The sequence below is a fragment of the Parambassis ranga genome, chromosome 9, assembly GCF_900634625.1.
Source record: "Parambassis ranga chromosome 9, fParRan2.1, whole genome shotgun sequence".
Lineage (NCBI taxonomy): Eukaryota > Metazoa > Chordata > Actinopteri > Ambassidae > Parambassis > Parambassis ranga.
The window spans coordinates 14,861,909-14,889,524 of record NC_041030.1 but is presented as its reverse complement, the minus strand read 5'-3'; the positions used below and the strand labels follow the sequence as shown (position 1 = coordinate 14,889,524).

General features: G+C 44.1%; 1 protein-coding gene across 2 annotated transcripts in view; it reads left to right on the top strand.

Annotated features, from left to right (window-relative positions):
- ptch1 (patched 1) overlaps positions 1–27,106 on the top strand; it is a 41,962-nt gene extending 14,856 nt beyond the window's left edge. For both annotated transcript variants that reach the window (XM_028414012.1, XM_028414011.1), the window contains exons 3-24: positions 85–274; positions 362–431; positions 515–606; positions 1,770–1,968; positions 2,110–2,231; positions 3,580–3,727; positions 4,976–5,107; positions 5,224–5,379; positions 5,682–5,780; positions 6,711–6,836; positions 9,552–9,670; positions 10,219–10,882; positions 11,358–11,667; positions 12,849–12,991; positions 16,555–16,738; positions 18,387–18,667; positions 19,910–20,047; positions 20,187–20,329; positions 23,287–23,386; positions 23,473–23,835; positions 23,942–24,488; positions 24,589–27,106. In XM_028414012.1, coding sequence (XP_028269813.1) covers positions 85–274; positions 362–431; positions 515–606; positions 1,770–1,968; positions 2,110–2,231; positions 3,580–3,727; positions 4,976–5,107; positions 5,224–5,379; positions 5,682–5,780; positions 6,711–6,836; positions 9,552–9,670; positions 10,219–10,882; positions 11,358–11,667; positions 12,849–12,991; positions 16,555–16,738; positions 18,387–18,667; positions 19,910–20,047; positions 20,187–20,329; positions 23,287–23,386; positions 23,473–23,835; positions 23,942–24,487 — 4,325 coding nt within the window. In that variant the 3' untranslated portion in view covers position 24,488; positions 24,589–27,106. The remainder of the gene's footprint in view (positions 1–84; positions 275–361; positions 432–514; positions 607–1,769; positions 1,969–2,109; positions 2,232–3,579; positions 3,728–4,975; positions 5,108–5,223; positions 5,380–5,681; positions 5,781–6,710; positions 6,837–9,551; positions 9,671–10,218; positions 10,883–11,357; positions 11,668–12,848; positions 12,992–16,554; positions 16,739–18,386; positions 18,668–19,909; positions 20,048–20,186; positions 20,330–23,286; positions 23,387–23,472; positions 23,836–23,941; positions 24,489–24,588) is intronic.
- The last annotated feature ends 510 nt before the right edge of the window (positions 27,107–27,616 follow it).

Here is a 27,616-nt window from a genome sequence, read left to right as displayed (position 1 = left end):
CTGGTAGAGAATCTAAGACAGATGTACATTAATAGTGTGTTTGGATATTTGCTCATCAGCTCACTCTCACTCTTCTTTGTACAGTTGGTGGGCGTGTGAACCAGGAGCTGAAATACACGCGACAGAAGATTGGCGAGGAGGCCATGTTTAACCCTCAGTTGATGATCCAGACGCCGCGGGAGGAGGGCGCCAATGTTCTGACAGTGGAGGCACTCCTGCAGCACCTGGAGTCAGCTATCCGAGCCAGCAGAGTTCATGTTTACCTTTATAACCGGTAACTTACTACATTGTATCTGCCTGTGTTTTAATCCTTCCCCTTGTCATATATCTGCATTAAACGGGTCTTTCTTCTCCCTTTCAGACAATGGAAATTAGAACATTTATGCTACAAATCAGGAGAACTCGTCACAGAAACTCATTTTATGGATCAGGTAAGATGCAAATGATCCTTTCTTCCTTCATCTTCCTTTTTTGTAAACACTTCCTTTCAACCCTGCTGCTCTTTTCCAATCAGATCATAGAAAGGCTACATCCCTGCCTCATCATCACCCCTTTGGACTGTTTCTGGGAGGGAGCGAAGCTCCAGTCTGGAATGGTCTATCTTCCGTAAGTGAAGCTTGTTCTTGCCAGACACAATCTGTATTTCGTGATGTGTAAGCATACTCACAATGTCCCAACACAGCCTGTCATTAGATCGACCAGTCTCTTTCAAGCCAAATGATCAGATGCTTTGTTTAAAAAAAAAAGTTGGCAGACTGATTCAGGTGATGTTTGGGGACAATAAGATCCTGGGTGTTGGTTTGGTTACACATATGTCCAGATTGTTTTTGAGGAGGAGATGTGACTGTCAGGATTTTGGTTTTAGTCCTTTAGTTGAGGCTTCTCTAATGCTCCATCCACAGAGAAACCACAGAGAAACAAGTGTGTGTGCATGTGTGTGTCCTGAACTCGTCCCCTCTGAAGGCTCTATTGTAGTGGTTGCTGGCATGCGTATCGCTGGCGATAGTTTCTCTCAGCCCTGGGCCTCTCACCATTGTCTGGCCGTTCTGTTGCTAATGGCCTGCTGCTACAGTAATACTCAGTGGACCTTTACCTCTGCATGTGTTTGTGCATGCACATAGTGTGTGTGTGTGTGTGTGTGTGTGTGTGTGTGTGTGTGCCATTGCCATCACTGCATACATGTTTTTTGTGGATGTGTAAAAGGGTATTGGCTTAAGTCGCTGTCATCAGAGTAGATGAGGGTGTGTGTGTGTGTGTGTGTGTGTGTAAAGTCTAAGATGGTAAATAAGGTTTTTACTATGTTCTGGTTGGGAGGCTGTGAATAATAACCTAAGCCTGGTTAAGCACATACAATGTAGTCTGAATGACAGAGAGAGGGAGATTCAGAGAAAGAGAGGTTGGAATGTGTGAGGAATAGAGAGCAGAGAGAGAGAGAGACAAGGTCTGGGTTGGAGCAGGAATTCAGCTAGTGCATGATGGGTAATGATCTCCTCCTATTATATTCTGTCACCCAGCAAAAACATTTGTTATTTGGCTTTTTAAAGAGGGTTTTTTACACTTAAACTCGTTAAGGAATAAGCATAATAAGTAAACATATCCAAAAGAATGATATTTTTATTTTTTAGTTTTTTTCTTGCAAACAATGGTAAATACGTTAATTTTGTATTATTTTGTCATAACTAATTGGAGGGATGAAAGTCCTTCTACACAATAAGCAGCACAGTGCATGGCCACACTCACAGCACTCCTGCCTGCTTTTAACTTTTCAGAGGCAAAGACCCTCTTACTTGGACCAATTTTGACCCTAAGGATTTCCTTGAGGACCTTCGAAGGGCCAAGTTCCCAGTGGAAGGCTTTGAGGACATGTTGGAAAAGGCAGATGTCGGACACGGCTACATGGATAGACCCTGTCTGAACCCTGCTGACCCCGACTGCCCCCTCACTGCACCCAATAAGAACTCAACTAAGGTTGGTGCACATCTGCACTTTAAACTTGTAATATCTGTGCACACATGCAGCATTTACTGCATATATTCTGATAAAACATGAAGTAAAATTCGCCATTGACTTTCTCATGTATTTTCTCACATGTTGCTTTTATTGCACCAGCCATTCGATGTGGCGCGGGCCCTGACTGGCGGCTGCCATGGTCTATCCAGGAAGTACATGCACTGGCAGGAAGAACTGATTGTAGGAGGGACCACCAAGAACGGCAGTGGACCCCTGCTCAGGTAACCCTCGCACTTACACACACACACCTTCATAAATACCACAGTGATCCCGACAACGCTTATTCCGGACAGACTGTGTGTTTTTTGTTCCCTTTACACACTCTGAAGCAGCGCATGCATGCGTGCGTGTGTGCTCTGTGCTATAAATCTTGCAGTCATTAGCAGATTCCAGTGAAATCTTAGAGCTCCAGCTGTTCCTGCTCAGCTCTGCCTGCTCTGCTTGGACACTGCCCACTCACACACACACACACACATATACATGTGCACAGAGTGATCTATTGCCTGACTAGTTTGTCCAAATATACAGCGATTTGGAGTACATGGACTTAATTCCAGCACAAGCACCAGACCAGAGCTTATAGATTATGTGGTATACGTATCGACATGTAATATACACAGGTTTATGTCTGAAAACAGATCACAGTCAGCCAGTTAGTATAGTCTACACAGTAAGTAGAACACATCAACACAGGGATTAAAAACACATACATTTTATTAAGCAATAAGAGGCTTACTTTGATGGAGGAAAACTGCACAAATTATACACTTATTTAGCTAACAGACCTCTTACTTTAATATTAAATAGCAGTTTGGGTGCATGTATGCACAAAGACAAACCCAAACATACACACTCACACATACTAGTCACAGAGTACAGTGGGGTACGTTGTTTGTTTTTTGTGGGTTGTGTTTTTTCCTGGCAAGGTTGGGTCATTAGAGTGTCTGTGCGTGATTGCCTGCATGTGTGTGTGTGTGTTTAGCTGCTCTCTCCTTTGGGCTGTTGCTGCTGGCACTCCATTTCTACATCTTGTTTACTAACTGCCACCATTACGGTGATTATCACCATATTACAGAGATGACATTCATAAAGTGCATAACAGGCTGATGTCTGCATCTTTGGTACATAAAACATGAAAACTGACTCAGCTACTGTTTATAAGTCATTTGAACATAATTAATCGGTCGTCTTATTGAGCACATTAAGAGAATGACAATAAGAATGTTTGATGTTATGGTCTTTATGATCAGTATCCTTATTAAAAGGCTTTTAGTTTGAAAGGAAACATGCTGGAGGAGACAGAAAGTGGGAACTAGTGTGCTACTTTTCTTGTCTCCTTGTTGGTTTAGTGCTCTTGATGGACCCTTATTTTAATCTGATCTGGATATCCCAACATCTGGACTCCCATTAAGTGCAATGGGAGGAATTAAACCTAAATCTGACAAATAAAAGTTTCAAGTTAGATGTTATTTGCACAATCCAGAAAACTGCTTGGCTAATATTCTTTCATCCTTTCCATGTTTTCCTCCCTCTCACTCTGCCACCTTCCCTCCTTCCCTCCTTTTGCAGTGCCCAGGCCTTACAGACCATGTTCCAGCTGATGACTCCCAAGCAGATGTTTGAGCACTTTCGAGGCTATGAGGAGGTTTCCCACATCAACTGGAATGAAGAAAAGGCAGCAGCTATACTGGAAGCCTGGCAGAGGAGATACTCTGAAGTAAGGGTCAGAACAAAAAGCACGGAATAGAGAGCGAGAGAGATTCAGAGAAAAGGGAGAGGAAGGAGAAAAAAGAGAACAGAAATCTACCTTAAATCCTCTACAACTGTAAACTGTAAATCACCGGCCGGATACAGGTGAACAAGGAAAGGCCCCATCTCAAAGCCCGGGCCCCTGATAGATACTAGAACCACTGTTGGTGTGTGGTAAAGGGCTAAAGCGTTCTTCTCCCTGTTCAGTAGAGAGGAGCAATAGAGCAACAGGGTGAGCATGTCTGGAATACATTAAGAGAGTGCTGGATATCTCTCTCTTTTCTTCTCTCTCTCTCGCGCTCTCTCCCTCTTAAACTCATGCACAAACACACATGCAAACACACTCTAAAGTTCACACACAATCACTTTCCCAGCTGTGGACCCATTGGTGGCTCATGTGTGACATCATCTGGTCTTTGTTTTGGGGGGCCCCAACCTCTGTTCCACATGGAGTGACCTTGTGTGTCTATGTGTGTGTGTGTATATACACACAAATGCATGTGTTTAAACAAGAAAAGAAGTTTGATCTTAAATTTGAATACATTTTTATTTATCATCATAAAAAGTTGAAAAAGATGCCAAATATTGTGTGCGTTTGTGCTGTATATTATGGACATTCAAGGCGTGTCGGTATGTGCCTGACACATGTGCAAGTTTACACGTGGGTGCAAGTGCGTGTGTGATCTAGTGTGTGTTTCCTAATGTGTGTCAGCCAGTATTGCTCCCCACTGAGCAGTAACTGCAGTTCAATGTTGAAGCCATCTGTCTGCCTTGAGATAGTAAGAGAGAGAGAGAAGAGGATGGGTCATGGTACTGTCTGCATATTCTCCTACGGCAGAGGCCGAGCGCATTATTCAGGCCTGTCTTTGGTTGAGATTTATATATATTACTTATTGGACAGGTTGGACAACAGCCTACGAGTACACTTGGACTGTGTTTTCCTGTAATATTACACAAACTTTTAGCTTTTCCCAACTTAGCTTATTAAAAACAAACAACTTCAGATACTCTAACTAGGTCTTGACCCTGCCAAAACACCGCTCTTACCATAAATACTCTAATTTTGGTGCAGACAGTTTGAAGCAGTGTTCATTGTGTATTCTACTCAAATCCATTTGAATAAAATTCAGGGTCCTTCCTGCACTAACTGTGTTTGTTTCTATCTCTCTTTCTTTCTTTCTATCCATCTGCTTTTGTTTTGTGTCCATGTTTTCAGGCAGTGCTGCAGAGTGTAGCAGCAAATTCGTCTCAGAAGGTCTTGTCTTTCACCACCACCACCCTGGAAGATATTCTCAAGTCTTTCTCTGACATCAGTGTCATCCGTGTGGCCAGTGGATACCTGCTGATGGTACAAATAAAAGTTTAAAACATGGCTAGGCTTGCATTGAGAAGGACAGGTTGTAGTTATGTTTAAAGAGGAAGGGGGACATAGGTTGATCAATGGTTTACTTTGTTTGTGCTTAGCTGGCCTATGCGTGTCTGACCATGCTGCGGTGGGACTGTGCCAAGTCTCAGGGGGCTGTAGGACTGGCTGGTGTCCTGCTGGTGACACTGTCTGTGGCAGCTGGCCTGGGCCTCTGCTCTCTCCTGGGCATCTCTTTCAATGCTGCGACCACGCAGGTAACTCATGCACAGCCACTCTGGCCTAACAAAAGACACTAACACACAAAGAGTGAACACACAGGCCAGCTTTAAAATCCTAGAAGGCTCAGGTGCACCACATTAGCTGACAAAGCTTGTATTTTAGCCCAGTGTTCTCAGTGGCTTCCTTGATTTAGATCTTTCTGCACCGTTACATGTGCTCCGTGCAAACATCACTATAAAAGCATCAACAGAATATGCATATTTTTGGCTACTCTTGTACCAAAACAATAAGAGAAATTTGTACAGGAGCTGATGAAGTATGTGTGTGTGTGCTACAGGTGCTCCCCTTCTTGGCTCTGGGAGTTGGAGTCGACGATGTCTTCCTCCTCGCTCACGCCTTCAGTGAAACTGGACAGAACAAGAGGATCCCATTCGAGGTGAGTTGAACATCAACACCCACCCCCTTTGCTGTCTTATCTCCTCCAAACAAGAATGTGTGAAAGCCTGTCTGTGCCTGTGATGTAGCATCAAACAACTCATGTGCCACACACTCGGCCCACTTATCAACACACTGCTCCATATTAAATGTGCATTTTAAGTTTCTTTGAAGAACATATTTCATAGGTTTGTTGTGAGTTAGCAGAGTGCATACAGCTAAAAAAATGTACAAATAACCAAATGGCTGAAAGCTGAGTTTACAAAAGTGTATATAAGGTGTATATTTCCACAGCTGCATGCTGTGTTTGTGGAGTGGAGTAAGTTTGTGGAGTAACTTTTCATGTGCAGATGGGGGAAAACACAGGCATGTATTTGCTTGTTTTTGTTTTCCCCCTCGCTTCCCTCCCCTTCAAGCCGTTGTTTCTATGCCTCCCTCATCCCTCAGCTTCCTTTGTGTGGCCGAGAGGAAAACTAAACAGAGCTGAACCTGATCTCTCCTGTCTGACACACACATACACACACACAGTGATGCACACACCAGCAGACACTCCCTGTGTGGTCCTGCACGTCCTCAAATATTCACACAGTCGCCGCTAAACCTTTCAGAGTTGCGTGTACATGCTTATCGCTGCTCTCATGTTTATTTACTTTAAAAAAAAGACGCAGTGGCAGCAGGAGTTTCACTATAAATATGGTTATTTTTCTCTTTGTGCGTCTTCCTCCACACTTCAAACGAAAGTAGACAGGCCCAGGTGAATTATCTAAACACTTCAGGGCTTCAAGAGACTGTGCAATCACTGTCAGTCATGTCAGTATTATGATAATTGTACATAAGCCTAAGTATTACACTTTCGCCTTTTGGCTACAATCAGATCAAATGTTTCATTGCTTTTCCTTTCATGTGCCTGTTTTTCTGTCTTTTCTGTCAGGACCGTACAGGGGAGTGTCTAAAGAGGACAGGGGCCAGCGTCGCTCTCACCTCCATCAGTAACGTCACAGCATTCTTCATGGCAGCCCTCATCCCCATACCAGCGCTCAGAGCCTTTTCTCTACAGGTATGCTGGCTAGTCAGTGTGTTTGTGTGTATGAGAGACAGAAAGTTGTGTGGGGCCTCTCTCTCTCTAATAGTCTTGTTCCAGTCCTCATTGGCTCCAGATTTCCCTAGGCCATAGTTTTATTGATTTCATTCATCAAATTGAAGATGTGTGTGTGTGAGTGTGTGTTTTGTTAAATCCATCCCACCCTCCTCCCTCATACTTTAAAGGCTGTTTAGTGGTGGGCCCGGTGTCTGTCCAGATTGTGGCTGAGGGCCATGTAACTGAATCCCTCTGCATGTGTGTGTGTGTGTACTTGCATATCCTCATGCTTGCATGCGTGTGTGTGTGGAGAGTTGTAGTCGCTGTGTGGGAGGTTTGAAAAGCAATGGCCTAGTTGTTTGTGTGTGTGTGTGTGAAGGTGGGGGGGATCCAGAGGGGAGCTCTGTAACATCTGTCAGTAATTATAGACGTCACCAGAACAGTAAAAAAAACTTGTACAGAAAGTGAAGTCTGACAAAATGCCTTCAATAATCACTGAATTGTTAATTCATCTAAACACTCACTCAGTCACAGTGATGCATTCTGCAGAGAGAGGATCTCTCTCCAAGATCCAAGGAGCTGTGTAATAAACAAGGACAGAGGGGGAAAATACAATGTGGATCATGTTCCACATTGTTGGATTATTGTATTACTACTATATTTGTCTGATGTTGATCACTTAAAGGTCTCATATGATACTGCTTTTTGACATGTTAATGTAAGTCTCACGTGTCTAAGAATGTGTCTTTAGAGCCATAATTAGGCAATTATGAATTAAATGCTGTTTGTATACACTCTCTAAACAGGCTGTTTCAGTGCCTGTATATGCATTTTCTGCAATGACACGACAGAAGTTCAACCATACAGGTTGTGACTTCCCCATGTGATGTCACAAGGGGCTCATTAGATGTATAAAATGAGAGAAAAGAAAAAAAAACGGGAGATGGTCTTTTTCTTATATGACTTAATGCAAAGTTTTTAGGTAAGATAAAAATGGACCAATATTATCCAGGCATATTAACCAATGGCCACAAAAAGTATAAAACTGGTCTTCATGCAACATGCTGGTCAGTGGTCCAACACACACACACTCAATACAACTTTCAATACACAATTTCAAGAGAATAGGTGGTATGTACTGTAGGGCTACTGTGTTCATGAATCCATATTCACACTTATTTGCAATAACTGTGTACAAGTGGTAGAGTGCACTGTAACACAGTAAGTACTGTATACTCTTAAGCAAAATAATCTCTCTCTTTTTCCTCTTTCTCTCTTACACTTTCTCTCTCTCTCTCTCCCTCACACACACACACACACACACACAAACAGAAAGGGTGAGGTAAGATGTCGCCACACTGAGTACAATATTAGCATGTGTGGATAGATGGCTTTAGTACAGCGAGCCTGTCAAACATGATCCATTTACCCCATGGGTCTAATCCATGCAGCCTCGTTTTATGCACCCACACACACACACACTCTTACACATACCATGCATTCTTTACACTTGTGGTTTTGTGACGGTGGAGGGCAAACTTCACGGACCAGACAGTCTTGATGATGCCCATCTTTTATTATGGAACACACACACACAACACACTCGTATCAGCACAGAGATATGTGTTACCGTGTTTTTATCAGCGTTTAACACTTCCTGTGGTTGACATGGTTTCATCTCCCTCTCGCTCTTTTTCTACAGTTATGACTCTGATTTGCTTTCTTCCATGATTATGAACAAAAAAGAGGAATTCTCTTCCGATAAGAACACAAAAACTCACACAGGAACTCACATTTATATCCAGAGGACAGATGTGTTGATTAATATCTCTACTCTGGGGTCAGCTGCCGGTCACTGTGGGTGTGTGCGAGTGGAGTCATACTGTATGTGTCTGGAAGTTAGTAGGCCAATTGAGAATTAATTGTTCGACTCTCCACTTACAAAAGTTTTCTTCTACCTTCAATTTTTTTCTTTGACAATATTTCTCTCTCGTTGAGTCGTGAGCTGAGGAATAAGGGAGGGCGAGGATGTATGTGTGTGTGTCTGGTTGGTGTTAAGGTGTGGTTTAAGTAGGAGGCTGTACAGTTTTTTCAAGCTGGCAGAAGATACGTGTGTTTATGTGCATTTTTTTGTGTAAGTGTGTAAGGGGTGTGTGTTGTCTGTACAGCCGCAGCGCCTGCTCATCACCTCGGGCCCCGCGGGCCTCTGGCTCTTTGGGTGGTCTGGCACGAGATTGTGTGTGTGTGCATGTGCGCGTGTGTGTGTAGTGGTCTGGCAACTACGCGATATCCAGATTGTACTCTGGGCAGGGCCCCAACCTAACCCCAACCCCCACCCCCACCCTCTGCTCCAGCACACCACCTTCAAATACTTAACCACAACATTGTACTGGCTTCTATTACACATAGACACATGCCTCGCTTTTTCTCTGCACAGTCAGTGTTTTTGTCTTGAAAAGGAACTCGAAATGTGTTGAAAGGCAGTTATTCTTTGACATTAGCTTATCCAGATTGTGTTATCTCAATATATATTTAAGTGAACCCAGTGGTTTTGTTCAGATTTTTTGGGGCTATCCAACATCTTCAGTTATTTTGTGATTTGGAACTAGTGCAGGGAATTTTTATATACATTGACTTATTAATATTACCATGTTATTCCATGATTAACGTATGAGCTGATGTGTTTCTTAACAGGCTGCAGTGGTGGTGGTGTTCAACTTTGCCATGGTGCTGCTCATCTTTCCCGCTATCCTCAGCATGGATCTGTACCGACGGGAAGACAGGCGTTTTGACATTTTCTGCTGCTTCTACAGGTGTGCCAACACACACACACACACACACACACACACACACAGACACACACAAACACACAGACACATACATACAAGCCATACAAAGAAGTTCTTTCATTTCTGATGAAGGTTATTGCTTTCCTCTTCTTTAGCTACCCCTTTTATGTTTTCCTCAGATCTCCATTCTGACGATGAATAATCAGTCAAAACCCAATTACTACTAAAGTTGTCTCTTTGAATCTGGCTGTGTGGTTGTGTGTCTGTGTGTTTATCTGTCACAGCCTTTATTAAACTTTACCAGTCTGACTGCCAGCCTGGACTTGATTGTTGGCTCAGTGATTCTACAGATGTGTACACACACTATTAAATTCCATTGTTGGGTCTCAGCTCTATATTTCATACACTTGGCAGAAACAAGAGAGGATTTGCAATAACATAGGCCTGATAAATATTTTAAACAGATGTAATGCAACACTGTTTTAAAAAATCTAATCCATTTAGTCTGGTTGTTCTGTATATTTTCTCTCACAGCCGCCCTATTTTTCCCCCCTCTGTATTTATATCTGCAGCCCATGTGCCAATCGGGTGATTCAGATTGAGCCTCAGGCCTACCTGGATGGGGCAGACGGAAGTCGCTACAGCCCTCCCCCATCCTACCACACCCCTCCTCCCACATATTGCACGCCTCCCCCGAGCTACAGCAGCCCCCCTCCTTCCTACAGTAGCCATGGCTTTGCCCAGCAGACCCAAATCACCATGCAGTCCACTGTGCAGCTCAGGACAGAGTATGACCCCCGGACTCAGGCCTTCTACACCACAGCCGAGCCCAGATCCCAGATCTCTGTGCAGCCTATCAATCCAGCTCCCAACAGGAGCAACCCTAACAATGACTATTACAACAACAACAACAACAACACTAGTAATCTCAGCAACAACAATAACAGTGGGAGCCGAAATAACAGGGGATCACGGGGTTCGGCCACCTACTCCCATCATCATCCTGCGCCTCCCCCTGCTGCTCCGACATCAAGTGCGAGTTCAGTACCTCAGAGCGATGTAGCCTCATCAACCCGCCAGAGCCCAGAGAACAACAGCTCCACAAGAGACCTCCTGTCCCAGATGGGAGAAGCTTCACTGGGCCTGCGCTGCCTTGAGCCACCCTGTTCCCGCTGGACCCTGGCATCTTTTGCTGAGAAGCACTATGCTCCATTCCTCCTGCAGCCCACCACCAAGGTGAGTTTTACTGCAGGTGGGGAACAGCTTCTGTATGAGTCCTCACTGTGGTTGCACACTGACTCACATTAGTGGTAATTTGAATGGGAGGGTTAGTCACAGGAGTGAAAAGAGTAAATGGAGGAAGTCTTGGGTGGAGGTTGTGATCATATCCTATCTGAGTCACACGCACACACACAGTGTAGTGGTGGGTGGTCTGTCCTCTCAAAGCCTTCCAGAACTGAAATCATCTGGTGGCCTGTACTTGACATAAGAGAAATCATTACAATGTCAAATGTTTTTACCATACCAGCAAATTACTTCATGCACTGCTGTGATGGCTTAATACAACACTCTAAAAAATGAGGGTGTTTTTTTTCTAAACTATCATCACTATGGCAGCTTTGCTACACTAAACAAACTGGGACCTCATCTTTGTTACATTTATTATGTATATTTTCTCTCCTGAAGCTGCATCTCATGCCTCTGATTCCAGGTGGTCGTGATTGTGCTGTTTCTCTGCCTGCTCGGAGTCAGTTTATATGGGACCACCCAGGTGAGGGATGGCCTGGAGCTGACAGACATCGTGCCTAGAGAGACCAGCGAGTACGACTTCATCGGCACCCAGTTCAAGTTCTTTTCCTTCTACAACATGTACGTGGTGACACAGCGGGCCGATTATGCCCAGAACCAGCCACTGCTGCACCAGCTCCACCAGAGGTTCCACACAGTTCGCTATGTGTTGAAGGAGGACAACGGACAGCTGCCACGCATGTGGCTTCACTACTTCAGGGACTGGCTGCAAGGTAAAGATGGCAAAAAAAATGTTTTTTAACCTGTTTCATTTTATCAGATGTAGCATTGCCATTCCAAACTGGTGTTACGCTGTTACCCCCCAGCACTGACGTCACAGCTTATTGTTTTGTTTATACCTTATTTAAAAATAACTGTTCACAATAGCTTATGCATGGGAATAATTTACTTTCTCATGAAGCAGCTTTGAGATCATAATTTTCTTCTTTGTTTTGACATGAATGTGCAGGAAACAAGATGTTAGGCAGGAGATCAGAAGTAGGAGGGATTGCTAAATGGACACTGACAGTAGCTGATTAAAATCACTTGTGTCTTCCATAAGTGGGGTTGATGGAGGAGGATGAAGTGGGAGGCCATGTTTTTTAAACTTGGCCCCAGGCGATGTACAGTACATTAGAAGCTTTGGCAGCAAGTTGCAGATGATGTTTTCAGAACAAGTTAAAATACACTTATTCTGCACACACTAGCATCACATGTGCTGGTGTATTATTTAAATCACAACACAACACCTACATTACTTACTATGAAGGCATCATTGACTTGACGAACATTATCTTTTACATGTCAACACAAGCCAAGCCTGGCCAAGAGACACTCTCACTGACTTGCTATTAATGATAAAACACATGAGAGCATCTGTGTGTGTGCCGGCTGGGAACCACACAGAGAGTATATGTGGGTGAGAGAGAGAGAGAACTGTGTCTGATATTGCTCTGTGCAATGGAGGGACAAATTGGAGCCAGACAGGCCAAGGAACGAGACCCAAAACAACATCTCCCACAGACGGACCACAGCATGGGCCTTGGGGAGAGCTGAGAGGAGGGGAGGGATGCACATATGGATTAGAGAGTGGTATAGAAAAAGAGGCACATGTTACTGATATACTTCTTAACGATCACTTTGAATTAAAAGCAGCAGATTTCAGGCTTTTGAAGTCTTGTTTGGTGGTTTCGAATGGGGCTGAGTTATATTAAATCAATGAAGCTTATTATATGGTTAGGCTGCAGTGTTGTGTCATGTTCTCTTTTTACTGTGCTTGGTCATTACGTGTTGTGTTTTCTTGTGAATTGCACTTTTTTTAATGTGATGTGGAGGAAGAGTGAAGATAACAGGGCATGTAACTCTTTTAAACATCCACATCTAAACAGTCTGTCCTGTTGTGGTTTTCCTGAAGGTCTCCAGCAGGCTTTTGACAAGGACTGGGAGGCCGGCCGCATCACCCACAACAGTTACAGGAATGGCTCTGATGATGGCGTCCTGGCATACAAGCTGTTGGTGCAGACAGGGCGCAGGGAGAAGCCCATCAACTTGAACCAGGTACTAAAGTCTAGAGTCTAGAAAAGCCACACCCGGCTCTGTCTATTCATATTTTTCTCTTTCGTTCTCTCTCTCTGTCTTCATCTTCGCGCAGTGATGACTTTACCGAGCCCAGGAATTTAAAGCTCTCACTGGAGCTGCAGCCTGCCTCTGAAAAACCTATTAACTCTTCATTTAAACCATTTGGCAGCTTGTGTGTATGTGTGTGTGTGAGTGAGAGACAGGCACGCATTCCCATGAGCATCTAGTCTTTTATTTTGACACTTTGTGATTCCAGCCTCCGTTCATACTATGAAATTTTTTTAAAAAGCAAAACGAGCGAGTACACAACAAAGGATGTTATCTTAATCATCTGACAATATCCAGTCCGCCAGCTGCTGTAGTCAGCCCTGTCTCCACCGCGGCACGGTGCAGTGTTTGACATCCAACAATGACTCAAGTCAAGCCTGAGCAGCTTAGTTCTCATAAGGAGGTCCAGAAAGGAAGTTGAAATCCAGTCTCTGATATGTCAGCAGAAAGATACCAATCAGCTGATAATGAGAAAGAGTGGGAGCGAGACAGGAGGAAATGAGGGGAAAGATTCACTTTGTGGTGTGTAGGGGGAAATCTGCTCAGCTTTAACGGGGCATGGCGTGCTTTTTTTTTTTAAAAAGTTTCATACCACCTTCCAAAAACACAACATACGTGGATGCATGGCTGCATTCTTTGGCAGGAAAATGCAAAAACACAAGATAAGAAACTGGAGAAATCTAAAAACAAAATTCTTGGCCAGGTCTTTTTGAAAACCTCAAACACAAAACAAGCCATGTCCGTTTCAACACTGAGATCATTTTCATCAAAGATAATTCACTTTGACAGATAGCTCTGCTGTCTGCTGGGTATTGTGTTTATTTATATTCATAATTTGGGCCTGAATCTATGTTCACATCGTGCATGTGTGCACACGTGTTTGTGTGTACACATGTACCCTACACACACACTTTTATTTGTATTTGTTTTGGCTACTTCTTTTATCCACTGCAGCCGCTGCACGCTCCTCTTACCATCCTTTTCACAGGAAGCACAGGCAAGCCTGGTGTGCGGCCCTGTGACATCACTTCCTCTGCCTGTGAGGGAAGTGTACTTGCCGTGAGGCGTGGGGGCCGCCAGCAGAGCTGCCTGGGCTTCCCGTGACAGCTTGAAGACATACAGTTGTTGCGTATCCCGCTGTTAAATTCAATCCAGATCCTCTGGAATCCTGCTCACTCGCTCTCTCTCTCTCTCTCTCTCCAACTCCCCTTCACTAACTCCTGCTCACACTACCACTGTCTCTCTCTCTTCCTCCCCTCCCTTTCTCTCCCTCTGCGCTCCACTGCTGTGTCCTCTTTGAATGAGGGGAGCTGAAACACGTGGTTTCTTTGAGGCAGCTCCGTGTGTGCATTTGTATGTTTTGAATGTGTGTGCTGCTTTTGTCTGTTGTGCGTGCACTTTGGGAGCAGTAGCTGTGTTTTTCTGTGCCTCCAAATGAGGACCAGACCTTTTCCAACCCTGGCAAATTGCAAAGCTAGATGTTTTATTTTGATATGCCACTCTGTGGATCTGTGCAGAGGTGTTCTGCTTTTGATCTGTCCTTACTAACATATGCTGGGTGACCATTCGTTCCTTGTGTGTGTGGTTTGAAAGTAAGGCAATAGAAAGATAAAGAGCTGGTGAGTGAATACAGAAGGAGGCTGAGTGTGGAGAGGAGGAGGAGGTGGAAAGTTTCAAAGTCTTCAGAAAGGCTACGGTAACGCTATCATCGCTCTTTTCTTCTTTAGGCTGGGTTGGTCTGTGGCGCCAGGCATTCTGGGTACCCATAGGGGTCAGGAGAACCAAGTGTGAGCAACATTTGTACAGATGTTGTGTTATTTTTATAGCTCTACTCCATTTGCTGGGTGGCATTTCCTTCAGTGTTAACAACCAGGTTAACTGCACACAGACGCGCTCAGGGACTCCAGCCAATTTTTTTATTGTTACGCTAACTCAAGCAATTTTTCTCTCCACCACCCCACCACCACCACCACCACCACCACAAAAAAAAGCATTCACCTTTCTTCATCTACTGAACCCCATGAGTCCCTCTTCACCCCCCAAAACTCTCTGCCTCTGTGAGAGAGAGGGATTTATGGGTCCTAGAAGGGAGAGTGGCAGAGCGGTGTGCAGTAATGGTTTTACCTCTCAGGAGGTAGCAACGCTAGGCTACACTCCCCTGCTTCCTCATGCTAAGGGAGAAAAGACCGGCCCTGAGAAATTCATGTGTACATACTGACCACAGCCATCACAGCTCTAAAAACAGAGCTTCTTCCACACGAAGACTCTGACAAACACCCATAAGTTCTGCAGCTCTTTGTCACCACCTTGGTCATGTCTGACTGCCCTTAGCTCCCAGCTGAGATGACACCTGGGCTGACAGATGATGACATGTGACAGCCACTACCTGTCTCTAAAGCATGGATTTGTGCAAACATTTAGGCATGGGAATCAGTTGGGATGAAATCACTTTAGGAGCTAGCCTCATGTGGCAGTTTGAGGAACTGCACCCCCGTGCTGGCTTCATTTCTCAGTCCCAGTGGCTGCTGCTGTTCTTGTGTAGACTGAACTGAAGACAGTCTAGTCAGGAGCGACTCTACTGACCACAAAAAACATTGCAGAGAAGTCTAAGAGAACATCTCTTTTCACTTGGTGTCTCTTCTTGTTGCATTATGTTCCACCTGGATTAAAATACAAAGCAACCTCTACTTGCAAATAGATCCAAAAGTCAGAAAGACATATTTTTTGTGTGGATCAGCCTCTCTCAAGTTTAATGTTTTTTATTTTTGCTCCACTGAAAGTTTTGAAATAAGAGTCTGATTATAGCCTCTTTCCTCTAACACGTTAATATACGGATGCATTTGAACACAAAATAAGATATGCAGCAGCTGCTTCTTGACGGGAGAGTGCTGCAAGGCCTCCATTTGAAATTTATTCAGGGTGGTGGTCAGGACTTTGGGCCCGAGGTTGGCCAGCCAATATCTACTGTATGTAAAGGGAGAAGCTGATTCAACATTTTCCATGTTTTAATGTGGCATGATAATTCTGGGAAGCTACGATCAGAAGTACGGGAAATTTCAGAAAGGCAACCAGTGTTTGACTTGTTGATTTTTCTTTGGTTGGAAAGAGAGAGGGGCTAATATTTGACTCATATTTTGAAAGCTGCTCCGTTCTCTTGCACTCATGCATGTGTATAAATAAGCATTTCTGTGGTCAGCTCACCTGTAGAATGTTATGGTTAAACATGCCTTATTTCCACAATACCTTTTTCGTGTCCAGTATGTAATTAGTAGCCGCAAGCTACACCTGATTTTTTACTTCAATTCTCTCTTTTCCACTTGCTCATAACTCTGTTTTCAATTTTCAAATTTCGCTTAGTGTGACATAAATTTGAAGGACCTTATGAATGCATGAGTGTTTGAAAGTTGTTACAAGAAGTCTACAAATAGAACTGAATTGTCTGCATTCATAACTATTAGCCATCATTAATTCATCTTCTTTTTTGGGTTTTCAAGCTGACTCGTCAGAGACTTGTGGATGCAGATGGGATCATCAACCCCGGGGCTTTTTACATCTACCTAACTGCCTGGGTCAGCAACGATCCCGTGGCGTATGCGGCCTCGCAGGCTAACATCCGTCCACACCCTCCTGAGTGGCTCCATGACCGTACCGACTCCATGCCCGAGACACGCCTCAGCAGTAAGTCAGCGTGACATAAGCTCACAAATTAGCCTACAGTGCACATCGGGAAGCTTTATAGTGACATGGAAACACTTACAACAATATTGTTAGCTCCAACTAATTTGTAATGTTGAAGATCACACCTAACAAATTGCATTTACTGAAAACTGAAGCTTAACTTTTCTGGAGCTCGTTGGTCTTTAGCTCCAAGGTTCTATAATTGCGGCTGCTCCATGTGAGTAGCGTTTACCTCTTAGTTCTCGTAGTACTCGTAGTTAAAGTTATTGCTCCTTGTCTGCCTTTTAGCTCTAAGTGAAGAAATAGACTTTACTGTACCACTGCAACGTGTGTGTGTGTGCATTTGCAAGCTCAGGTTGCAAAGTTTTAGGAACAAGACACAACTCAATGTTGTTCTTCTAATAGTGCCTGTGGTGAATGCTATAATCCTGACTACCATGGAGCTCTGGCATTACACACACACATACACATTATTAAAACTCAGTGACCCCAAACACGACACACACCCTGTTTTCATTTCCCTACCACACACACGGACTGTAAGTCACATAAAAAAAAAAGTATAGTCGTGTTGTTATTTGATTCTAGCCTGTGATTTGGTACGAGTCAGGAAGTGCTCCATGGGGGAGGAAAATGATTGGATAACAAGGAGAACCTGGGTTTTTGGGTGGGAAGCACAATTGGATAACAAGCAGGAAGTGCTTGACAGAGAGGAGGGGGTATGATTGGATAAGCAGCATGAAGTGCTTGGCTGTGCGGGAGCCCCCCGGAGCAGATCAGTGTTGGCCAAAAGCCAACTGCTGTTCTAATGGAAATTTATAGTTGAGATTATAATGGGGCATACCATGTTAGCAAGTGCTCCTGTCTGACCTACAGTCACTAGGCTCACACAGACATCATTCTACCCCAAAACATGTATTTTTATAAGAAAACGATGAGTAGTTAAGTGGATGTGGAGTTGCAGAGTAATCCACTAATCGTGCCATATGCAGCAATGTGTTGTTAATTACACTGACAGCAACATTTGGAATGAATTCACAGTTTTGTCAGCACCAAGTATGACTTCATAGCAGGGAGACAGGCAGGTATACGTGTTTATGCATCTATATTACGCTTTATGTGGCAGTGCTAAGTTTAGGGTGTGGTAATGGCAGTGATTCTGACATTGTAATTACCGTGAATCAACGTTAGCTTTGACAGTCTGCTGTGTCTGGAACTGATAGGCCCTCATTAGCCAGGCTGGGCCACAGACTGGTTAGGTTTGAGTCAATGGAGCTCTGTTTCACACTCGTCTACCCCCACCACACACACACACACATACTCACCCACAGATGTAGCTTCTCTTGGAACAGGGCTGGATTAAGGAGGGAAAGCCATGATATTGGTGGTTTGGCTGAAGGGACTCAAATTATTTCTGCAGATACAGTAAATGATCAGAACCTGATGCTAGTTGATCAGAATAGACAGATATCATCTGCAGATGTCACCATTGCCATTGCTTCTATATCTGATTTCTTCTTTAATGTTCCTCTGCAGTGTGTTTATCGTGGCCCAAAAAGGCCCCAAAGTGCAAATTCCCCTCTAATAAAAAAGGAGACTGGATAATATGTCTTTACTTACATCAATCTCTCTCGCTGTGTCCGTTCAGTTCCGGCTGCTGAGCCCATAGAATACGCACAGTTCCCCTTCTACCTCAACGGGCTTCGGGAGACGCCACAGTTTGTGGAGGCCATTGAGAGCGTCCGGGCCATCTGCAGCAACTACAGCCGACAAGGCCTGCCATCCTACCCAAATGGCTACCCTTTCCTGTTCTGGGAACAGTATGTTAGTCTACGCCACTGGCTTCTGCTGTCCATCAGTGTTGTGCTCGCCTGCACCTTTCTGGTCTGCGCCCTTTTCCTGCTCAACCCATGGACTGCCGGCATTATCGTAAGTGTTTTAGTTACAAAAACCATTTTCTTTCTCTCATCATGTTATTTCCTAACTTATTTGTGTGTGTGGTCCAGAGGAAAAGAGTTGAAAAGAAGGGGTTGCTGCGTGTTATTGTAGCCCCAGTCACCAGTGTTTATCTTGTGCTGTTTTGCTAGGGCCAGTCTGTTTAGTCTAGTCCAACACTCCCAGACACCAGGGCTGAAATAAATGAGAAGAGGACCCAAAGTTGCTCTGGCAACTGGCTCCGACTCTAACCCTATAAAAAGTTTGATTTTATTTCCATCCTCCACACTAATCCACTCCTTCTTCTCTCACAAGAGAGGTTTCCAAGGATACAAGCAAGCCTGCATTCACATACACAGACAAGCACACAAACACGCTTGCTCACAGACATGTGTATACTTGCACAAATGCAGCACGAACGTGTAAACACACAGGTACATAATTCACACAGAAACACATACACAGAGTGCTCTGGATTTTCTCCCCGGTGGGTTGTATTTTACAACAGGCAGTAGCCTGGCCACCCGAGCCCTTAAACAGGGGAGGAGGGGACTTCATGTTCATCCTCCAGGCTTTACTAGCTAGATCAAACGACAAGTTATGGAGAGGCGTCAAGGAGCAGAGCACTGCCAGTGCTACAACATCAAGCCCTTGGGCCAGTTTAAATCCTTGGCGGAGGCTTTGTTTACATCTTCTGTCTCTTTATATTAGTTGCTTTTAACCCACTCAGTGACTTAAATGAAGCATAAAACACACAAATCTATACACACTGTTTTAATATAACATTTTTTCTAAAGCCTGATATGTGATCAGAACCACAACTCCACCTCAATCTGCACTTGAGAATAAATGACGCGACACACACCTCATGTAAATAAACGCCTTATAGACACATTTTCTGTGCTTATATAGGCACACATACCCATATACATACACACAGCTAGCTCCCCTACCCACCTCAGTCCTTCTTCAAAGCATTTGGGCCCCATGTAACCTGACACCTGTCAGCTGATAATGGCATTTACTCTCAGCTCCTGTCCTGCTCTGTTGAGGAGCCTCAACACTCACACACACATGCTCACATTTCACACACATTCTATAGTCACTACTTAGCACGATTATAGTTTTATTGTCTTCTACCACACTGTATCATTAGCATCTTGTTATACACAGTTTAACCCCTAAAAGATTTGTTTTCAGTCAGATTAATCACAGAAACTCCTTCATTCCCTTCAGGTATTGGTGCTTTCTCTCATGACTGTGGAGCTGTTTGGCTTCATGGGGCTGATGGGAATCAAGCTGAGTGCTGTCCCTGTTGTCATTCTCATTGCTTCTGTGGGCATTGGCGTGGAGTTCACCGTCCATGTAGCTCTGGTAAGAAAAAACAACTTTTTTTGTCTCTTGAGGATTGTTAATGCTTTGAGGGTTATTTTATTGTATTGTTGAATAATAATAATAAAAAGATCCCCTTGAGACTGATATACATCTATACATGTGTGGGTATATGTTACAGGCGTTCCTGACAGCCATAGGGGATCGTCACAAGCGGGCAGTGCTGGCGTTGGAGCACATGTTTGCCCCGGTGCTTGACGGAGCCTTTTCCACCTTATTAGGTGTCCTCATGCTTGCAGGCTCTGAATTTGACTTTATTGTCAGGTGAGTACCAAATTCAAACTTTGTGATAAAACACTGTAGTTTGCACATAAAGGTTATCATATGGCATCTATGCTGTGTTCTTACAACGCCACGACCGTGCCCCAACCTGTATGTCACACAGGAATCTATCTGAGACACCAGCCATGCATGACAGGTGCTCTCTTCCTCTATCCCCCCCCCCCCCCACCTTCTTGTCTTCGACCCGTATCACCAGTTTGTACTCCCTCTCCTCATCGCTTTTACAGCCATATACATAACGTTTTTCATCCATTTCTGGAGGATGATCGCCAGGAAACTGTATAAAAAATGTTACCTTTCTGCTTATGTCTTTTCTTTCATTCTCTGCCTTGTCTACCTCCCCTAATGTCTCTAATGCCTGGCGTTTTAGGGGAAACAAGGGGAAGGATGGAGAGTTCAAGGTCAGCAGAAGTGGGAGAAGGGCTGTGAGGGAGTGGAGGGAAACAGAGGGATAAGGAGAAGGAAAGTCTTCTGGCTTTTGTAATCTCCTTCGACTAGTTTAACTGCCCTCTGTAGACATTTATAAGCATGGGAAGGAGAAACAGGGTGGGGGGCAAGAGAGCAGTTGAAGAAAGACAAGAGAAGTGGAAATTAAAGCTGACGCGCTGTGGAGGCTCTGTGTCACTGACTCCTTTTGTGTGTAAGAATCAAACAGAGAGGAAGCGGCCAGCCTCCGTATAAAGTTAGATAGCAAATGATTCTGTACATTCTCAGCCATGAGAGTATTATTAGAGGTTTCCACTGAGCTCAGTGCATAATCTAAAGTATGGTAGTGGTCTAACATGGCTACATGTGTGCACATTCTTGGTTGCAGCCAGATGGGGTAGCTGTATAATTTGGTTAGCCTTGTCCTTTAAGAACAAGGAGCAGCATAACTCCATGTGATCTACAAGCATACCAAGTATGTCATGTGCACCCAATCACACACAGTCCCCATCATTTAGACACACACACACATACCAACCTGCTCCATGACCTTGTAATCATGGGGGTCAATGATGGCGTGCCTGCCAGCGAGAGTACACACAGAAACACACTCAAAGAGGCACATACAAATATACACACAAACTACAGAGCCCTATAGACCTTCTCTCCTCACCTCCAGTGGTGTGTGCTCTGGTTTCTGGCTCAGTCCCAGGCCTCCATTTAAAGGTTCTGCTGTTGTCTGAGCAAACAAAGCAGTGCCCCAAGACGGTGCAATAACAACAGACCCGGCTCGTATTTTTCTGCTTGCGCCGAAAGAAATGTTTCCCTGACTTTCCCCGTCAGCCCTGTGAATGTTTTCACTCTAAACAGCCTGGTATGTCGGCCGCACGCTTACATGTGTGTGCATACATGTGTGTCCAAAGGTGACGTGGCGTTTACCCCTCCTGGTGTGTATGGAAATGCTAACCATAGTGATGACACACTTATTTTGATTGAAGGTACAGTAACAGTTATGATAATGTAATAAAAACAGAAGGATGGGGGAGGAAGCTAAATAAAAAGTCAATCACACATATAATCTGTACGGCCCCAGTCCAGACATTATATCATTGTGGCTCATCTTACTCCGTTTCATCCCTTTCTGATTTATTCGTAAAATCTGCAGTTGGCAAAGGTGACAGAGAACATGGCTGCTGTTCTCCATCTTCATCTGGTGGCTAGCTTTCCCTGTCTCACTCTCATGCACCTGTGTTGTGCAAGTAAGGCCACCACCATGTTGCAGACGAGGACTGTTGCTCCTCTCTTTACCATTCTGCACACACACACACACACACACACACACGTGTAAAGCACTGCATACAAGGGCATCTACACCTCTGTACACCTCTCAGCATGGTAAAGAGTTTATCATGGTGTCCATGTTGAACCTGAGAGCTTCCACTGGAGAACCGTCCACTAATGAATGAAGCTGAATGGAAGAAAGAGTGAAAATCAGATGAAGGGAGAGAGATTTCGAGTGAAGATTGGGGGGTCTTACCTGATACATTGGAGATTTAATTAGACGGAGGGGATTGTGGAGTGGCCGGGAATTTCACAGGGGCTTAGCTGGAAAGAAGGGAGAGAAAAGCGAAGCAGAGAAGAGAGAGAAAGAAATAAAAGAGAGGGAAAGAGAGGCCAGGGAGGGGAGGTGCACTGAGGGTCCCCTTCTCTTCTTCCTAGACTAAATTGTTTAAATTCTATACCCTTCACTTCATTTGTTTGCTTCTCCCTCTCTCTCCTTTTCTCTCTCTCTCTCTCTCTCTCTTTAAGCCAGAGAGAAGAGAGATAGAGGCCCCTGTCCTCTTGTGCCCCCCCCATGCCCTAACGTTCCCCTCACCCGCCTCCCCCCCCCCCTTTTTTTACCCTCCCTTACCCCCTCCCTTCACATTCCTCACTGCTTTGTTTTCTCTATGTTTGCTTATACACCACACACCCAAGAGAGAGTACCCTCACCCCCAATAATGCCCCCCCTTCACCCTCACCTCCTTTCTTTCTTTCTTTTTTTTTTTTCCTCCCGTGCCTTTGAATTAACCAGCTCTGGCTAATTATGCTTCCTCCTTTCTTTTCTTTCTGCGGCGTCTTTAAGACTAACCCTTTTTGGCAGGACTTAGAAACACACAAGGTACATGTCTGTTTTGCCCTTCAGACCCACAGTGCCTGCCTGTGGGGGTTTATATATGTGTGTGTTTGTTTGGGGAGTGGCTGGTGTCTTTGTGGAAGTATTATTTTGGGCATGTGTCATGGTTGAACTTGCACATGTCTCCCCATGTTTAAATCTCTGTGGTTTGCACAGGTATTTTCTTTGTTTCTTTGTCTGCTCTGTTTCAGTTCCTGTCTGTTGTGAATTTCGACCCATCTGTTTGTTATATCCTATATTTTTAGTAAATGTTTTTATCACAGAGAAGCCAAAATGAATCATAGTTGATATCAAAGTGTATTCCCCATATTGATCTGTTTTTGTGTTTGTATTGCAGGTATTTCTTTGCAGTGTTAGCCATCCTAACAGTTCTTGGAGTACTAAATGGATTGGTCCTTCTCCCAGTATTACTGTCATATTTTGGACCTTATCCAGAGGTAAGATCGCAAAAAACATCTATCGACAAATGTAAATCGTATGTAAAAGAACTATACAAGTCTATGTCCCTCTCCTTGCCCGTCAGGTATCACCAGTTGATGGTCGTAGCCGGTTACCCACCCCCTCTCCAGAGGCCCCTCCACACGTGGTCCACTTCTCAGTCCCTCCTCGTCACACCACGGCAGCCACCACCACCTCTGGTGCAGTTTCAGATTCATCAGACTCAGAGTACAGCTCCAACACCACAGTGTCTGGTATCAGCCAGGAGCTGCAGAATTACAACCTGCACTCTCGCAGAGGACAGACTCGAGCAGAGGAGCAACAGCAGCAGTACCACCTCCAGACCAGCAGGGGCAGAGCAGCCAGGGCAGAGGAGGAAAGGAGAGCAGGATCAGGACACAGGCGCTCAGCGAGACAGCCTGAACCTCCAGCCTATATTGTGTCTTCGGTAAGACAATACCCCCCACCCCCCCTCACTGTGCATTTATCTCTTGTTTCAGTCATTATAGAAATATTTAACGTGTAAATAATTAACTTGTTGTCTTGCTCTACAGTCTGTCTCCTCTCAGGGTTGTGATTCTGGGCCTCAGCATGGGGCTACTCAGCGAAACAGCAGCAGGGACCCCAAGAGCCAGCTGCACTGGCAGGCCCCACCCCCAGCCCGCCCGCGCACAGACGCTTTTGAAACTGCTACTGAGGCTGGGGGCCATTATGGCTCACACAGCCATAGAGAACACTCAGCTGGCCACAGAGGCCGCTCTTCCCACAACACACAGCCTAATCACCACCACCCACACCACCATCCCAACCCCACCCCATATTGCCAACCCATCACCACGGTAACAGCATCGGCCTCAGTCACTGTCGCCGTGCACCCGGCCCCTTTGTCCAACCCGAGCCCTGCTTCCTCTTACCCAGGATACACTGCAACAAACACTTACTGCCCATCAGGGCCGGAGGAGCCGGAGGCTGCCTTCCAGGACCCACATGTGCCCCTGTACACACACACAGCGGCCAGAGGAGTCAAGGTGGAGGCTATAGAGCTCCAAGATTTGGAGTTTGAGGCAGCTGAAAGCAACAGTGACAGACGGGCTAGCTGAGGTGAGATTTCTACTCGATCTGAGATGCACGCCGCCTTTTAGACTTATGTGATTTGTCATAATAAACTGACAATGGACACTTTTTTTATTTTGTTTTACAGTTCCGTAGAACAGAAGTACTACAGCCAAAGATGGACTCCTCTGTATTACTAAGCAGCTGACCTGGACCGGCACAGCCAAGCCCAGCATAGCCCAACCTGGCTCTCCCCCTATCCCTAAGCAGCGAGAAAACAGCCAGTGTTGCCATAATGGTGCTCATTCTTACTGTAACCCAGTTGGACTATTGTCTTAGATATTTCTATCTATATTTAAAAGATGTATACATATGTAAATATGAACAAAAAGTAGGTATAATTTTTAGGAGCTGTACAACTCCTCATGTAAACAGACTGGGGCTGCCATTTTATATGGTATGTGTGTGTGTAAATGTGTGTGTCTGTGTGTGTGTAAACGTATAAGAGAGATAGATCTCTGATTACTGTTCACTTATCTGTGGATCTGTGCCATTAGGAAGCTTCATCTAGGCAAAAAAACCTGTCAGCATTCACTGTTGCTGCTCAAAATATATTTGAATAATATACATTTATAACTCTATGCAAACGTCTCTTGAAACAAAAGAAGTGATCTGTCTATGTATACTGTATGTGTGCGAGTGTGTGTATGTGTGTGGTAGGTGTGTGTGTGTGTGTAGGGCTGTATAATGTGAAACTGCCCCTTTATTTTCCGGCTTACACATCGAATACATCCTCAGAACAGACTAACATTTACACTCATTTAAAAGATGAGGAAAATGGTTAGAACTATCAGACAAAGCTATGGTATATACATGTGTGTGCGTGTTTATGTGTGAGTGTTTATTATTGTATAAAGGTACTCTCGTAAAACTATTAATTTTTATCACAAACCTGTGGTAGTTATAAAACAATTACTGTTTAACTTGACACGCCATGCGTGCTATTTAAAATGAGCTGATATGAAGAAATTTTAAAAGCTGTCGTTTTTGTTTTTTTTGTTTTTTTAGTTCTTGCCTCAGCATTGGAACCCGTTTCTGCTCTCAGCTTTGTATCACTGTCTGTTAGGCTGATTTCTGGTTGTATTTTACTGTAAATGGTTATGTATTGTTTAACCCTGGCAGGCTCCTTAGAGGTTCTGTCTTGTATACTTGTACAAGCAGTGAACCCACCTCAGAAACTCACTCTACCTTATAACAGGGACATTCACATTACTGATTCTGGAACAGGGTCAACACAGGGTGCTAACTCTGCGCCCTAAGTGGCTGTGATAAGCTATAGCTCAGACTGTATACTGTATGACCCAATTCAACATAGCACTTGACTGCATTTAAACTTCATTTACAGGAATATTGTGCTTAACGTAGCTCTTTCTGTCCATCCAATAAGCTAGCCCATGCAGCCTGCTAAGGGCTAAGCCCTATATGGCCACATAATGTGCTCTATGTGTGTCACAATGTGTGTGTGTCTCTGTGTGTGTGCGCCCATCTTCTCATTCATTCTGTCTGTGCTCTCCTTTTGTCACGGTAAAGACAACTGGCCCCCCTTTTTGGCCACAGCTGTCCCCACTGACCTCAGCTCATAAAAAGGCACAGCATAATACCATGACACTAATTGGACGTCTCCCCTCAACTGCTAAATTGCACAGCCCAGAGCCTCAGGGGTCAGAGTTTACACCACCAGCCCCTCGCTCCACCATCAATGGCCAGTTTATATCTGCATGAGTGTCTATGCCAGCATGCATACATACTTGTAACCTCGCCACCCCCCCCCCCCCTCGGACACTCCACACCTCCACGTTTACACTCTCACTTCCTGTTCAACACTTGTAGCTCTTCCCGTAAGTGTTTGCAGTTCTCCTCTTGTTTGCTGAGTTCCATCAGCTGCTTGCATGAAATAGGTTGTTCTGTTTGTTTGTTTGTTTTTTTGTTTTCTCCCAATATGTCACATTGGCAGTAGTGGAGAGAATCATAGCTGGCAACTATTTTATTCATTTTTAAATGTTTCTTTTCTTTTTTTTTTTTGTTTTTGTTCAATTGCGATATTTATATTTTTGTAATTAAAATGTTTGTTTTTGTTTTCTTTTCATTATTGTTTTGATGCCAGTGGATAACAAATGCAGGGATTTTTATGTCTATTCAAAAAAAAACACTATAACAGTTTAATGTTTTTACATTAATGGAGTTTTGATCTGTATAAAGTGCTTACTAATGTTAAATAGGAAAAAAAGAGTATATAACATTTTACACTACAGGTCTCATCATAGCTCTTAGAGGATTTTAAAAGGAAAAAAAAAATCATTGGTTCTTCCGGACTGCCATTTTGGTCTTGGTTGGCGTGGATGTATGCTGTTTTCAGTTACAAAGATAAATGTATGCCATATAATTTATTTATATGAAAATTTATTTTTGTAGTGTACATAGTAGTGGTCAAGGTATTTGACAGAAGTATATTTTTAAAGAGTTTATATGTAATGATATACCATAACAGAAAAAAGCCTTAAGGTGCACACTTTCATTGCTAACTGTCTTGTGAGACAACATTGACACCTCCCCTTCAGTATTATGTTCCGATTTTTGGAGAGAGACAGCTGTTTTTATGGGTTTGTCAAAAGCTAGCCATGAAAGTAGAAAATTGTACTAGCTCTCTAAATATTAATGTTCAAACACTGATAGAATTCTAACAAATAAAAATATAACTTATTTGTCTCTTTGTTTATAACTTTAATAAATGGAAACTTAAACTTGTGGTCTGGCTGTGAGTTGGTTGTTTTGCAGGTAAACATGTCCGCTCTGACACATCCTGCGGTGTAAAACTCTTGACATCTGGTCCTGGAGGCCTGCAGCCCTCCCTTACAGCCCACCCAGCTCCGCCCCTGCACCCCCCACCTCCATTCCCTATTTGGTATGATTTTGATTGACAGCTTTATAGACTGCAAGGAAATTGGTTGTAGTTACAATACAGCTGGCCTGTTCAGAGTAATGAAAAAGGGCATGTGGCCTTGAGCTTGCTGCACCAATGGTGAAAGAGTGAGAGTGCCTTGTCAACTGCATGGGTGGCAGCTATTTATTCTCTATTCTATTTAGCCTGAGAACACAAGTACACTCTCTGTTGTTCC